Source organism: Acipenser ruthenus, chromosome 28, assembly GCF_902713425.1.
Source record: "Acipenser ruthenus chromosome 28, fAciRut3.2 maternal haplotype, whole genome shotgun sequence".
Taxonomy (NCBI): domain Eukaryota; kingdom Metazoa; phylum Chordata; class Actinopteri; order Acipenseriformes; family Acipenseridae; genus Acipenser; species Acipenser ruthenus.
Genome location: NC_081216.1, coordinates 23637939 through 23652224, shown reverse-complemented (window position 1 = coordinate 23652224; position 14286 = coordinate 23637939). Strand labels below are relative to the sequence as shown.

The 14286-nt window shown below is 38.7% G+C and overlaps 1 protein-coding gene across 2 annotated transcripts in view; it reads right to left on the bottom strand.

Moving 5' to 3' along the window:
* The window catches only part of LOC117434854 (cyclic AMP-responsive element-binding protein 3-like protein 1), a 31505-nt gene extending 18850 nt beyond the window's left edge, over nucleotides 1–12655 (bottom strand). For both annotated transcript variants that reach the window (XM_034057525.3, XM_034057526.3), the window contains exon 1: nucleotides 12239–12655. In XM_034057525.3, coding sequence (XP_033913416.3) covers nucleotides 12239–12340 — 102 coding nt within the window. In that variant the 5' untranslated portion in view covers nucleotides 12341–12655. The remainder of the gene's footprint in view (nucleotides 1–12238) is intronic.
* Nucleotides 12656–14286: the final 1631 nt, after the last annotated feature.

The window sequence follows — 14286 nt, the reverse complement described above, 5'->3', positions numbered from 1 at the left end:
CTGCGCTTGCACTGAAACGTAGACTCCTGTTCCCCTAATGAGAGTATTAAAACACCAACATTAACTGATTAACTGTTTTCAATGTGTTCTTTTAATAACAGTGATAGATGATCAATGCACTTGCTCCACCCAGTCAGAGTTAACTCCATTGTGGTGTCTGCATGTCATCTTTAGTTGATAAAACTAAAGCCTGAACTTTTTTTGTGTGTGTTTGTTGTCCTTAGGACAAGGTGGATGCTAAACTAGCATTTCACCTTACAGCCATATACTGTATATGCCAGATCATCTTTAAAAAAAAAAAAAAAGAGTTTGTAAAACTATCTTTGGTTTCTATGGTTGAAATTTCTGAACCTATTGTACATAAGAGCATGCAATTCATGATGTTTTTTCAAAGTGCACACTGATCAACAAACACTATATTCAATGAAGAAGCAACAACAAACAAAAAAATGAATAACTTCTCTCCAGCTACAAAAGTGTGTGCAATTCACTGTAAGGTAGGGTAAAAAAAAAAATTGCGTTAGCTGCTTAATTTCACTGTAAATATACATAGAATATACATAGAATATAAACTCTCTCAAGGCACGCAGCTAACCAAACAAACTGAAAACTAAATCCTGGAGCTCCAGGAAGGACAGCTATTGAAGAGCATGGAAAGTGGGAGTTGCCTTAAAGGTTACTGCCCTGCTACTGACGCACCAGACTGAACATTAGAAAGGCAAGGTAATCATCATCAAGGAAAGGTATTCCATATCTTTGAAGCAGTATAATAAACAATCCCACCCACGCTCTTCTCTGTGCCTAAAAGGTTCCTGTTCTACTGCGTATGGTGATAAGATTTTGTTTGTACTTAATCAACAGAAGTGCTTGTTAAACACTGAATGGAATCAGAGGATCTGCCACAGTTTGCTGTCCAGCCTAAGGTATGGCTTTAAGTACTGTGTGTGGTTAATAAATATCCTGGTGCACACCAACTACTGCTATTCATTGCACTCTTTTTCCAAGCCTGCAAGCACACAGTACAAGACTGCTGCAGTAACTTGATTATGCTGCTTATTTCTCCCACCCAGTCCAACATAACTTACCATGCATTGGCTTTTATCTCTATTCTATGTGGAAATACAGTATGTCAGGTCTTTTGTAACATTATCAGTGATACCTTTTTGAATTTGAAGAGCAGGCAGTTTGTTTGGGGTTTTGTAGAACCCTGTCATCTGAAAACAGAACCATTGCTCATAGATACAATATTTAGTTAACCTCACAGTGATGTATGGTATGCATACAGTGTGTCTCCTTATATTCCAAAGCCCTCATTGACTTAAAGTGTAGAGATTATCACCTATGATTCTAACATGAAGAATATGAAAAAATGCCACCACCCCTAAATGCATAAAAGTGATCTATTGCAGACCTTTTCCCACCATATTTGTACTGGGTTAAGTGATGCTAAGAAAGGGTCTAAAAAACTCACCCATGGGTAAAAACACCAGCAGAATTTCAATAGTTTTAAAGCACATCCACCACGGTTTGGATTAAAATTGGTATGACAGCCACACCCAGATTATACATTCAGATACTGCTGCTCAGCACGTACAGTAGCACAACAGTAAAATACATGGTTTTAACAAAGCCCAAAGACCACTGTCCTGGGACGGTGTTTGAAAGATCATTCTCTTTCACCCGGGTGATACTGGTTTAATCTCTCAGCTGTGCTCTTTGTATACCTCTTTGTTGTTATTGCTGGTCTAACTGACTGGCTTTATGTAAAACTGTTGGTGCAAGACGTGCTCTGTTAGGCAAAACATTTGCTTTGGAACCACATAAAAAGGTCTTTTGAGTTCACAAGATTTTTGAAAAGACAGATTCATTACTTTTTGAAGATATGGAGCTTTTAGGTCTATAGAACTGACATGCAGAGAAGTCTATCAATCTATCTTTGCAAAGGAAAATATTGCAGAAGGGCTGCCTGTTGCCCTTGAGAGATGAAATGCATCCACACTAAATAGACTAAATTACTGTACATTCTGGGGATTAAATAGGGTGCAGTGGTACTATGGGAAATATTAATTCTGTATCAATACAGTTGATTGCCAGCATGTATCTTGCTCGAGCCTGTTTATCACAATTATACAATGTGCTTATTGTTTATTAGTTTGAGGGTGCAAAGTACAAAGCAAGGAAAAATAACACATGTATCATTTATCACAAATGTATCAAATATCTATCACTGTAAAAGCAAATAAATGAAACGTGTAAAAGCCTCCTTCAGAAAAGGATGGAACTGTACAATGAAAGCTGACATTTCAGAAAAGTAAAGATAAAGTCTAAAGCAAATCTTTCACTTCCTCTGCACCTTGTTTTTATTTAAAAACTTTTTTTTCACAAATTAAGGAGAGAGTACTTTAAAGATGCCAGTTTTTATAGTTTTAATTATAGCTATAATATCTATAAAAGCCTTACTTTAAGAAATTAGAAGAACGCTAGATGCAGTAATTATAGGATGCATCAGATATGAAGCCCTGTATTCTGCACATTTACTGTTTAAATACTGCATATTATTGTGGGTATTTCTCTGCATTCCTCTCTCTTTGCAGACAGATTCCTATGGGAGTTCAGACAATTGCCTAGAATATAATACAGCTAGTGCTATCTAGCCCTCCAGAAACAAGGGGAAGGTATGAGACATTCCATATGCCTCAGCTGTTATTACCATCGCTAAGACAAACCACACAGGTTTACCAGATGGTGCAGGTCCATTGCCTGTTTTGGAGGATGGGAAAAATGCATTGCACATCAAACTCCTTTCTAAAATGCTTGTGCTTTACTGAACGTATTTTCTGTCTGGAAAGGCAATCATTAAAATCATTTTTGCTGTAAAAACAGCCGTTAATTTAGCAGCACCTTCCCGGAAAGCACCATTGAGGAGCTAGGGAGTGCTGATGGAGTTGTGGCCAAGGTGGGCAGAGATTAAGTTGGTCTCCTGCGTGAGGTGAAGACTTTTTAATAGTACAGTTACAGTGCCATCTGGACTAATAATGCTATGCTGATTGATAGAAGACTAGTGACTGGCAAATAATGCAGCAGAGAAGAGACAAGGAGTAGGATTATCGTCCTCCATCCAAGTATTGCTACTAATTAAAGACGAGCCAATCACAAGTAATTCAATGCCCAGGTTCAACATTACAAAGGTGTCCTGAGACCAACTTCTTTAAAAAGACATTTGGATAAAACACCCACAGTTAAATGTAGCAATGCAAGTAAAGGCAGCATTTTTTATTCTATTTTGATTTTCAGAAAATCCTTTTAATAATAAGGTGATATTAGTAAGTAAAAGGTCAACTAGGAAAGATATAATATTTGTATGAGTTATTTACCAAATGTTTTTAAAAGCTTTTGTTTGGATGGAAAGTTTTGTTTGCATGGAATTGCTAGACTGTTGCTGAAGAACGTCACACCAGTATAGAAGAGTTTCATTAATACAAACTTTATTTGAGTTACTCCAAACAAGCTCTTTTAAATGAACTCTTGGTTATACAGCCCTATCAGTTAAAAGTACACGAAACACTAGATGCCCTAGTGACAGTCCACACCACAATATTAACAGATGTTTACAAGCAGAATTTTGAACACTGCTGTCCGTATTGCAATGAAACTGCTGCTGTGTTACAACACTGCCTACACAAAATGTGCTTCAAGGGAAACAGTGGCTTTATTTGACTTCAGAGCATTCTGACCAATTAGAAGAGAGTATGCAAATAGCGAACCCGTTAGGAAGAGCATCTCGGATAGCAAGCAGGAGTGCAAGGTTAGCATGGAGAAAGCATTCTGAAGTTATTATCTTGAGGGGTAAAATATGCCTTTATAATAGGAAAAATAAAAGAGATAATAACAGGGGAGAACTTTCTAAAAGAAAAAACATATACACAGCCAGGCCCCAGCAGTGTCTGAGAATGGACAACGGCCGTTCAACAAAACAGTCTTTACAAGTCAACCCTGTTGCATCTACCTTGATCTAATGTGTTATACAGTATAATTTCCCATAGCTCCAGTCTGTATTATACACATTCAGTTCCATTACAAGTCCCACTTATTGTGCTTTTGTAATTTTTATCAGACAGCCCTAGGAGACTGACTGACACGGACAAATCTGCACAAAGCACTTCTCTCCAGCATGCATTCCACAGTTAATGTCACATAGTCCTTAAAAAGCCAATCATGCAGCCCTTTGTAACAACATGTTCAAAATAAGGAAAGCTCTACAGTCTTTTAAACTGGGGAGCACAACGCCTCAGCAAATTATATAAGAGTCATGCAAATTTGGCAATTTTTTATGCAGAGTGTATTCTGTGCTGTAGCTGGAAATGCAACAATATACTTACTACATAATTCAAGTTAAAAATTGTTAATTCCTAAGATGAATTTGCACCAAAGTTTTCTCCCAATACTGCTAGCCAATCACAATGTGTGCTAATGTGTGTGTTCATATAGTAAATGTTTACAGTACATTAAAAAAGAATCTATTTTAATGCAGATATAAAGGGAAATAAGTTTGAAGCTACAGTCCAGGTTAACCAGCAGCCATCTGTACCATCTCCAAAAACCTCAAAAAGACTGAGTGCACTAGAAAACTGCCTTTTATTTTTGCTCTCAATTGTTACTTGAATCCCACTATAATGATATGTCATTTTGTTTCGGATGAGCATGCTGCATATTCACAATCCCATTACCTCCTCGCTCAGCTTTCTCTTCATTGCAATTAGAGGATGCAGCAGACAGTGTGGTTTGCTGCTGGTTTCTCATTTTAACTCCACAATTGCCCTTGCAGTCTGTAATTTAACTGCTGTGTATCAAGAGCCGGCTTCCACTGGCTCCCTGTGGAATTTGTCAGGGTTCTGTGAATGAAGCAGTGGCTTGCATGCCTGGCTTTTGCGAGGATAATGCAGGCTTGTGGTGTCTTTTACCTGTGGCACAGATGATCTAACATAAACTGTTGCAGGAGACACACAAAGTTACAGGATATTCCATATTGATCTGTTCCTAATTAGTAGTGTAGGTGCCTACAATCAAACCACATAATCACCTATTTTCTTGTAGGAAATTTCAACAAGGATCCCAAACTACAGTAAAAGTGTTTTACAGTTGAATAAAATCACAGAGACATGCAAACTGAAGCAGATCTTACTGGATGAGAATTCTTGACGATTGTACACAGAATCTTAAGAGAGGTTGTTATGTTGTAATTACAATGCTAACGCACACAGTATACATTCAAATCTCTTTGGCAGAAATACAGTTGGATTATTTAAGGTCCGTACCCACTTACAGTACTCATGGCATTGACTGGCATTCATCTGCTTTTTAGTCAAATATTAATAGAGTTTTTGAGTGGCAAGAGACAGGCTTTTACTCAGTTCAAAGGGAAGCATTGCTATCAGAAGATAAACACATGCCAAACTGCTCACTCTATTTATCCATAGTCTCTCTCCATCCTAACAACGTGTTCCTGGTTAGCTCAGCTTTTCCTCCTCACTGCTGGATTTAGGTTGACTAACGTGTGCCAGAGACAATCCAACATGCTGAATTGATTTGCAGAGATTCCGACTGTATTTGGTCTGCAACCTAAAACAATACCATTGTTGATGGCCTTGTGCTTCGTCCAGCTGAGAACACTGTGCTTTGATCTCGTTCCAGTTTTTTTTTTTTTTTAGCATATACCCAGACAAAAAGGGGAGAGCTGTACATTTTTTCAGGTTAACCAGAAGCAGAACTATCATTAGAACATGCTGCAGCACAGGCAGGAGAATACCAATGTGATGTGTCTTTACCAAGGGCAACCCAAAGGAAACTTGAGATTCATTAAATTTTGTATATTTTTCCAAGAATGAATCACACTACCATTGCATCACCCAGACCACAAGACAATCCACCTTTATCTTGCTCAAAGCAAAAATTCTTGGGTTAAACTGACGTTAATAAGCTGCATGTTTGGGGTTATTTAGAGTCTGCCTGCAGGGCAGATACGTGCAAGTGCTCTTACTCCTACCTGGATATTCAAAGAGCGTATAGAAGGTTGTTGTTTTAATTGAACGTTATTTGAACCTATAGGGAACATTGTGTGCTGTACAGTGTTAAATCGGAAGATGCACAAACAAGGAGGGCACTGCACTATGAAATAAGGTAGCAGTACTTTACAAAATGCAACAGCGTGCATTAATTTGCAAGTGTGTGCTGTGTTAGGGTAAGCTATTGCATTGCACATGTAAAGCATACTGCAGAGCTTTATTTATATATATTCGGCCAGTCTATTACAAAGACTGGCCGAATAATAAGAGTGACCTGCTACAGGAAACAGGCGAGTCTTGTTCGGTTTTGAAGGCTGCACATGGCTGCAGGTCATGCTTTCCGGTTTTGGTTTCTGCAAACGCTTCCACTCCAGAAACACCTGGGAGACTGTTCTGATGGACACACTAGTCAATGCAGCCACTCTGTTCAGGGCACCCACAATCATGCCCTTTGTGAAGTCACAAAGATTGACATGTTATGTGACCACACTCATTTGCATACACTTTAGATTGGAGGATTTTCAAATTGTACTTACTTATTTGTACCTATACGGAAGAACTTCATTAGTTTATGAGTTCAGACCACCAGATAATTAAATAAACTGTTTAACATATTTAAAAAATAAACTGTAAAACTCATCTGATATCAATCAAGCCAACACCAAATTATTTATTGAGAGAAAAGCAATTCCTTACTTGCAGAAAACTGCTCAAAATGCCAAACTTAATAAACTTTTACGAGTGGAGATGTGGTCTGTCTAGATTATCTGAGCTCAGATTCTAAATTCAAAACCCTCCACAATCTTTATTATATCTCCAAGGCACGGTTAACTAAACTCTCTAGATGCGTCCAAATGTCATTCTGCCCGTTCGATTTACTTCAGGCTGAACTAACATGAGGTCACGTGATGTCACTGTGACATGAAACAGGAGGGCCATATCTAAGACTAACGTCTGAACAAGGTCACTGTGACCAGTTAACCCTTCCACTGACTGATTTGTGGGTTTTTTTTCTGTTGTTGTTGTAAAGTTTAGTTATTTCCATACAGCAGCTAATCTATGTATCAATATTAGAGAAAGTGTTCTGTTTCTGGACTTGTAAAGTTGCATGACTTGAATTCCCAGAAATCAAACCTGTCATTTGGTTTTAAATACATTACAAAGATTGTTAGATTAATGATACATCTTCTGCAACAAGAAAAATGTATGCATGAGCCTAATGTGTAGGAAAAGAAAGTATGGTTTTCAAAATGTGGGTTTGCTGAGAAGTTTCTAGTTTAATGTTGTACCGCTTGCCATAAAACTATAAAGACTTATGTGATAAACACAGTTAAAAAAAATGTCAACCTCTTCTCTTCAACTGGTACCTATATATATATATTTTCATATCATCATTTGGATTTTATGTAATGATTACATCATGTACAATATTTTTGATCTTTGTGTGGCTGGCTGCATTCCAGCAGCAGCAACAGATGTCCCTAGGAATGTGCTGAATTTGTATTTCATCCCATCTCCTTCAGCGTCTCTCTCCCTCTCTCCCTCGCTCCCTCTTGCTTTCCGGGAGGATTGGGAATCCAGACATGCTAAAGCCCTGGGGCTGTCAGTTAATGGCAGGTCACACCCAGCTCCAGGTGCACTCACCTGGCTCCCTCACAGATTGATCCCCGGGCTAGCAATACATGGAGCAGAGACACACAGAGGGGTTCCTGAACTATAAATAGGAGTCTTTTACATTCAGACTGCTCCTCTGATTCTAGTCAGAAAACCCTATCAATGTTAACGAGGGCTGTATGTGACATATTATATTAATTTATGAACACTTTAAAATACTCTTTGAAATTCAGGACTCTTCACCACAATGAGTTATTAAAATGGGCCACATGTACTAAGCATAGCTTTCACTTGCACAATTAAGCTTAAAAAACCCTTTGCAAAACTTTAAAGGTTCTACAGGCTACGCGGATCTGCAGTACTCAATTGCTAAGTCAACTACAGTATATCTGACTTAGAAGCAGGGTCTATAGCTAGTCAAAATCTATTCAAAAACACATAACCACGATCAGAAGATTTATATACCAATTCTGCCTCAGGTATAATTATCTAGTGGAAACATCTGGGTACTGGGCTCACTTTAAACCTGAGTATCTTCCACAGAACAAACTAGCTCATTGCTTTCTATAGCCCTGGGCAGTATGTGTCTATACATAGACTGGTAAGGAAATCAACTGACAAGGCGTGAGACTGAAATCTCTTCAACAGGACACTCCTATCTGCAACCACACAGGTCTAGTATGTTCCACGACAGGGTCTGACAGTAACTAAAACCACACCTGGCTTTCTGCAAACACAGTACTGTTGTTTTTATTAAATATCAATCATTAAAAACACAACCAAGAGGAGCAGTTCCTATGCAACCACCTTTCTTTCATTCCTAAAACACACACTCATTAATTCATGTGTCATCTACATCAGATCAGGGCGTGCAGCAGCATTGTCGGCATCTATCTATCTATCTGTCTGTCTATCTCTCTATCTATCTATTTATCCCAATCATTAACCAAAATTATTAGTGAGATCTTTAATTTCTGTTATTTTCTTTCCCACTGCATCGCAAGCTTTTTTTTTTAGTGCTGTTATAAAATATGTTGGAGTTATTAAAATTAATTTAGGGCGTGATTGAAGCCACAAGTGCAAGTACTTGTCACATGTCTGGCAATTAAGTAGAGTAAAAAACACACAAAGCACTATCTAGGGGAAAATAAATGTGAAAGATTTTGTTAACATACAGTAACAAGTCCCAGTAGAAAAGCCATCACTCTGGAAATTCTTTCTGAATCGATCCACAATTGCAAACTAATGTACTAAAAGTCATTTTTTATTGCCGATTCGGTGCATGCTTCTCTATGCTTTACAATCAATGTCTAAGTTTTGCCAGGCTGCTTTACCAGACTAGACTATATATTTCACCAGTGTGCAATGGAATAAAATATGTAAGACACACCATTGTCTGTCATCACCTTTCTGTCTTAAAAATAAAAAAAACACAGGATTGAGCCCTTGCGAACCACGAAAAGGAGTTTCTATAGCAACCCCACAACAGCCCAGAAGAGATATCGATCTGAGTAGACTCATACTTACTGGTTGATTACTATCTCCAGCAGCCTATACACTAGCGTTGCTGCATGGTTATGCATAGTCAATGAAGTTATATAATGTTAACTAAAGCATTTAAGGACAGGGTTAACTTCATAAACCCTTAAAGCATGGTTGCCACCTGTAACTGGCTTTACTTGTTTTACATGCCATAGAAATCAGCCTGAAAGGAGGCCCTGGGGCTTATACAGTAGTTCCACTGAATCAGTAAATGAAAGTAAAACAGTTTACACCAATATAAAATAAAGACTACTGTATATAACCAACTCAAATCACAACCTCCTAGTTTCCTGTAGTAATACCATAATCCATACCAATAATGTCCCTACATTGGTCCCATATTGCAGCTTGAGTTCATTGTAAACAGTCCCTCCTATATAAAATGTCTATACCATTGTGCAGTAAACCTAGCCACTAGTTACCAAGGCGATGCTGCACTGCAGCGCCGTTCTAATTGTAAACTAAGGTAGACTGAATGCTACGGCTAGAATCCCGGGTGCAGGAGTTAAAGGGATGAGGCCTGATCTTCTTAGGTCAGCTAGGCGTTTTACATTTTAGAAGCCAATGCAATTATGAGGCATCACCTTTGGGGATCTGGCTGTTGTTTGTCAGGTTCTCCCTCACACAGGTCTCTTTCTAGTGCACCACAAGGGCTGGATTGAAGCGGTACACCGAGAGACATTGCACTGACTTGTGTAACCAGCACCCCCAGCCCCCAGGTCAGTGAGCACAACCATCACATAGACAGAATTTGGCTTACTAAGTTAGTGGTCTACTCATTTAGCACCTGTTTTGGAAACTTTTAAAATTCATTTTTACGTGCCAATAATCTTCCACTTCTCTCCGAGCTCTTAAGCATTTTTCACTGGCTTTCACAAGGCACTTGCCAACAACTGCCTGGAAGCACAGTTACTGCTCACAAACACATGGCGAAACTACAGCAGTGGAGCTCAACTCAGTAAGTTAATGAGAACAGACAGTAAAGGGGCTGGACAATACATTAGAAATGCTGTCAGTGGGGTTTAGGGCCCTCTGATTCGATGTGACGAGTCTGCAAGGTGCTCTGTCGGCTATCCCATCACTCTTCAAACTGTTCCGAGTGCAGGGATGCACAGCAGTCTGATCAATTCCTGGTTCTACTATGAGTTTAATAACAGACACCTGAGCATATTACCTATACACTGGGGCTAAACTGGAATTAAAATCTGGAATGGGTGAAACTGCTATGCAATAGGAGTCTTATTTCCATCCCTGTTGTGGAGCATTACTAATTTGTGCAGTCTTAGAAGCACCTGTCAACCAAACACCTCCAGTGACAATGTTCTATCAAACTCTTGCCCATTGTGACTGAAAGTGTGTGCTACACTTGACATGTATTTATATTTTTACCCCACTTAGAAGTAGCCTGATAAACAGAATAGATTGAGGAATGCAACCTGAAAATCTGCTCCCCTTTATGCAATAATAACAAGGTAGAATACAAAGGTCAACATATTGTAGTCTGTGTTACAATTGTTTCAGTGAAAAATACAAATGGTTTTGAACAAACAAATGATAGTAGCTTTAAAGAGAGCTGAGATATAAATAAGAAGTAGGATTAGGGTTATGCTTAGAGCCAATATAGCACACGGGAAACTTAAATGTCATGTATGTTTTTATTACAAACACAATGCATGATATGGGACGCAGTTTTACAATGGGCTTGTTTAAGATGCTCCTGCATGTCATTAATGTGACAAATACAGTACACTAAGCTGTTACTCCAGTTTTTACCTCACTTTAACCCATTGCTATCCCAACAGCGTCTCCGTACTTTTAACCCTGAAATGGCCGAAACAGGCAACAGATTCACTGTTTACTTTCTCTTTAACAGAAGCATGAGGGCTTGCCCTCTGGAACTTGACATCCCCCTTAGGCACAAAAGAGTCATTCACTGGGGTAGTGAGGGGAGCTTGTGCTTCTAAACAGGAGTCTGAGAGAAGGAAGCAGGAGGCTGGTCCACAGGCACACACAGGCTGCATTGAGAGGCAAGCAAGCGCTCTTTTAACCAGCTAACCCACACAGGCAGGCTCTCTCTCTACACACGGTGGATAGCCATCAGCCTCAATGAGATAACCATGCAATTCAAACCCAGCAAGACAAGGGTCCATTGTGAACACAAGTGTTCAAATATCGTCCTCCATGGGCCTGTTATACAGTAAATGATGTCTGAGACTCTTGTTCAGCACAAGTGGTGTGAAGTCAAGTATCCGGACAAGCATTAGCATTGGCTGCAACATTAGCATTGGCTGTACCTAACTATCTCTAATGTATTCATTCTCACTCTAGTTTTTTCGTGTACTGTACAGGATTACACGATACGCTAGAGAATGTGGTTGCAAAAGATAAAGATTTAAAAAAAAAAAAAAAAAAACCTCCAGGATGTGTGAAACAGGATGAGAAAAATCAACAAAACTAGCTTCAGAGAAGGAGGTGTGTGAAAGCCAGGGTTTTAAATAGCACTAAACCACTCCCATAGGGGGGGCGGGGCCAGACAGACATTCCGGATTCAAAAACCCAGCTGGATAAGGCAATATCTGAATCCCTAACAGCTGGTTTACAGCAGAGACGAGAAATACAATTACTTTAACATTGCATCTGAATAATGCTTTCACTTTATACGCAAATATAAGTGTTCGCTTCCTGTATAAGGTTTCAATACTGCAAATGTCGAAGTTACGTATACATTAAGACTTCAAATGCACTACGTTTTGCTCAGATAAAGTGTACGCAAAAATGCAAAACTACTTTATTAAATGCTTGCATGTTTAGAATAGGTTTCAAATCTATTGTAAAACAACATAATTACAGAAATATAAAATAAAATGCATGCGCTTACCAGTCTTGCTAATATCTACCACACTGAAGTCCGGATGCAGTGTGCAAGTCAATAATTGTTTGTAGTTATTGAAATACTGGACTGGAACTTCGGAAACTACCATAGAACATAAAAGATCGGAAATAAAAACAGAAACGCTTACCACATTGTTGAAAAAATCTGCTTCATTCAAATCCTCAAGATCCAAGAGGCTGGAACTGTGGAAAAGCTTCTCTGAAGAAAAATTGTCCAGAATTGTGTCCATATTAGTAGCCACGGTTCTTAAAATATGTACTGTATGTAAAAAGGGGGGAAAAAACAAAGATATATAAATAAACTGTACTCTAATCCCTATGATTGACACTTTGTAATAATCTCTGATTGAATCAGTTTCTGTAAAATTCTGCAAAAAGAACACATAAATCTATAGTTTCAAATCTAAATTTGCAGCTGAGGACCTATTTATGAACTGCTCAGTTTGTGTTTTTTTCGCTTGTGTTTGTCTCCGTGCACCTTTCCACTAATACACGCCTCTTCTGACTTCAGTCAAGTCTGTCACTGCCAGCTGCGAACTTACTTGAAGGAGTCTGTCAGTTGATTAATAGTCATTCATACACGCCTCCGAATTTTCCTGATTTCTTACTCTAAACCCCGCCCATCGAAGCGCAGGTATTCGCTTTTAAAGAGACAGCGTCTGTACTGTACTTCGCCCGAACAACAGAGTATTTGAATCCATGCAGGTATTGCTGATTTGTTTATTGCTCTGTTAAAATACAGTCAATTATAACAATTCAACTTGGACAGGGGTAAATAAAATACAAAATACCGCGCTGTTTATTGGGATATATAAAGTGTTTAACTTATAATAAAAGAGGCGGGGGTAAACCTTTTTAGGGGACAGATTGATGCTCAGTGTGCAAATATTTCTAGATTCTAACAATAACAAATAAGAAAAAAAATTGAAAAAATATATACATGGTATTCCATAGTACTGCATAAAATATATACTGTTCTATATAGTATGTGTATTAATAGTGTGCTCTGAAGTTACTTTGTTTTTTTGTATTGCAATGCTACAGTTTGCAGCGTTTATATTTTTATATGAAAAAACTCTGAAGTACACATTTGAATATTGTATATTTTCTGAAGCCATGCAAATTGCTGGGGAATGCACCAAAAAGCAATGCTAGCTTATTAAAGTGGCGTCACTCACTTTATACCATGGCTGCAGCCTTGTGCAGTATTTAATGGCAGTAATATCAGTTTAAAGGTTTAAGAAGCTTACATCGTTTATATAGTATTGCACAATTTATCCAGTAATGACACTAATCCCTGTGTCTCTCATCAACCAATCAGAGTGCTGACCCAGACAGTGTGTCCAATGGCAGCGCCGGAAAAGGAAAAGTGTGTCAGACTTCCAGGGGTACAACTGGAGTGTGCAAATCCCAGATTCACTGTGTGGCTCAATGTGCTGACCATGAGTGGATCTAGAGCATGGAAGGCAATTGTCCAACACACACACACGCACATGCACGCTCACACACACACACACACACACACACACGCACGCACACACACACGCACGTACGCACACAGGCACGCACGCACGCACGCACGCACGCACATACACACACATTCAGTGGATGAATGTGTTGCTCAGAAAATCCACTGATTCATCAGCACATAAACAACGATATCATATGAACATCCTATCCAACACAGGATTCCTTAATAATGGGGAGTGGGCAATCCAAGTCACTATTACTTAATTAAAAAAAAAAAAAAACACACATTTTGAAGAGTTTCCCTAATTTAAGGATTGATGCAATTGGAGAGGAACCGAAAAGGATAAAATTAGCGCCTGCACGTGAAACTTTGACGTTGAATGTTCACAACAAATATGATTGGATTGTATCACAATGGATGGACGCGTATTCCTTTATATGAATTCAATGTATCTGTTCCCTTCTGTAATGGTGAACTATTAACAACACTCTCTGTAGGCGACAATACTCACAAAAGACATGTTGTGCATGGAGAGAAGAGAGGACTGTTGGTCCTGCAATTCTCTATCTTTTCAATGAAATCATAATTATGTATTCCAGCTGGACCCTAACCATTTCTTGGGTGTCTGGAAATTGTATTATTGCTTTGGGCACAGAACACTGCTTTTCATTGAATTTACAACTGTAATAAAAGCAGGCAACATTA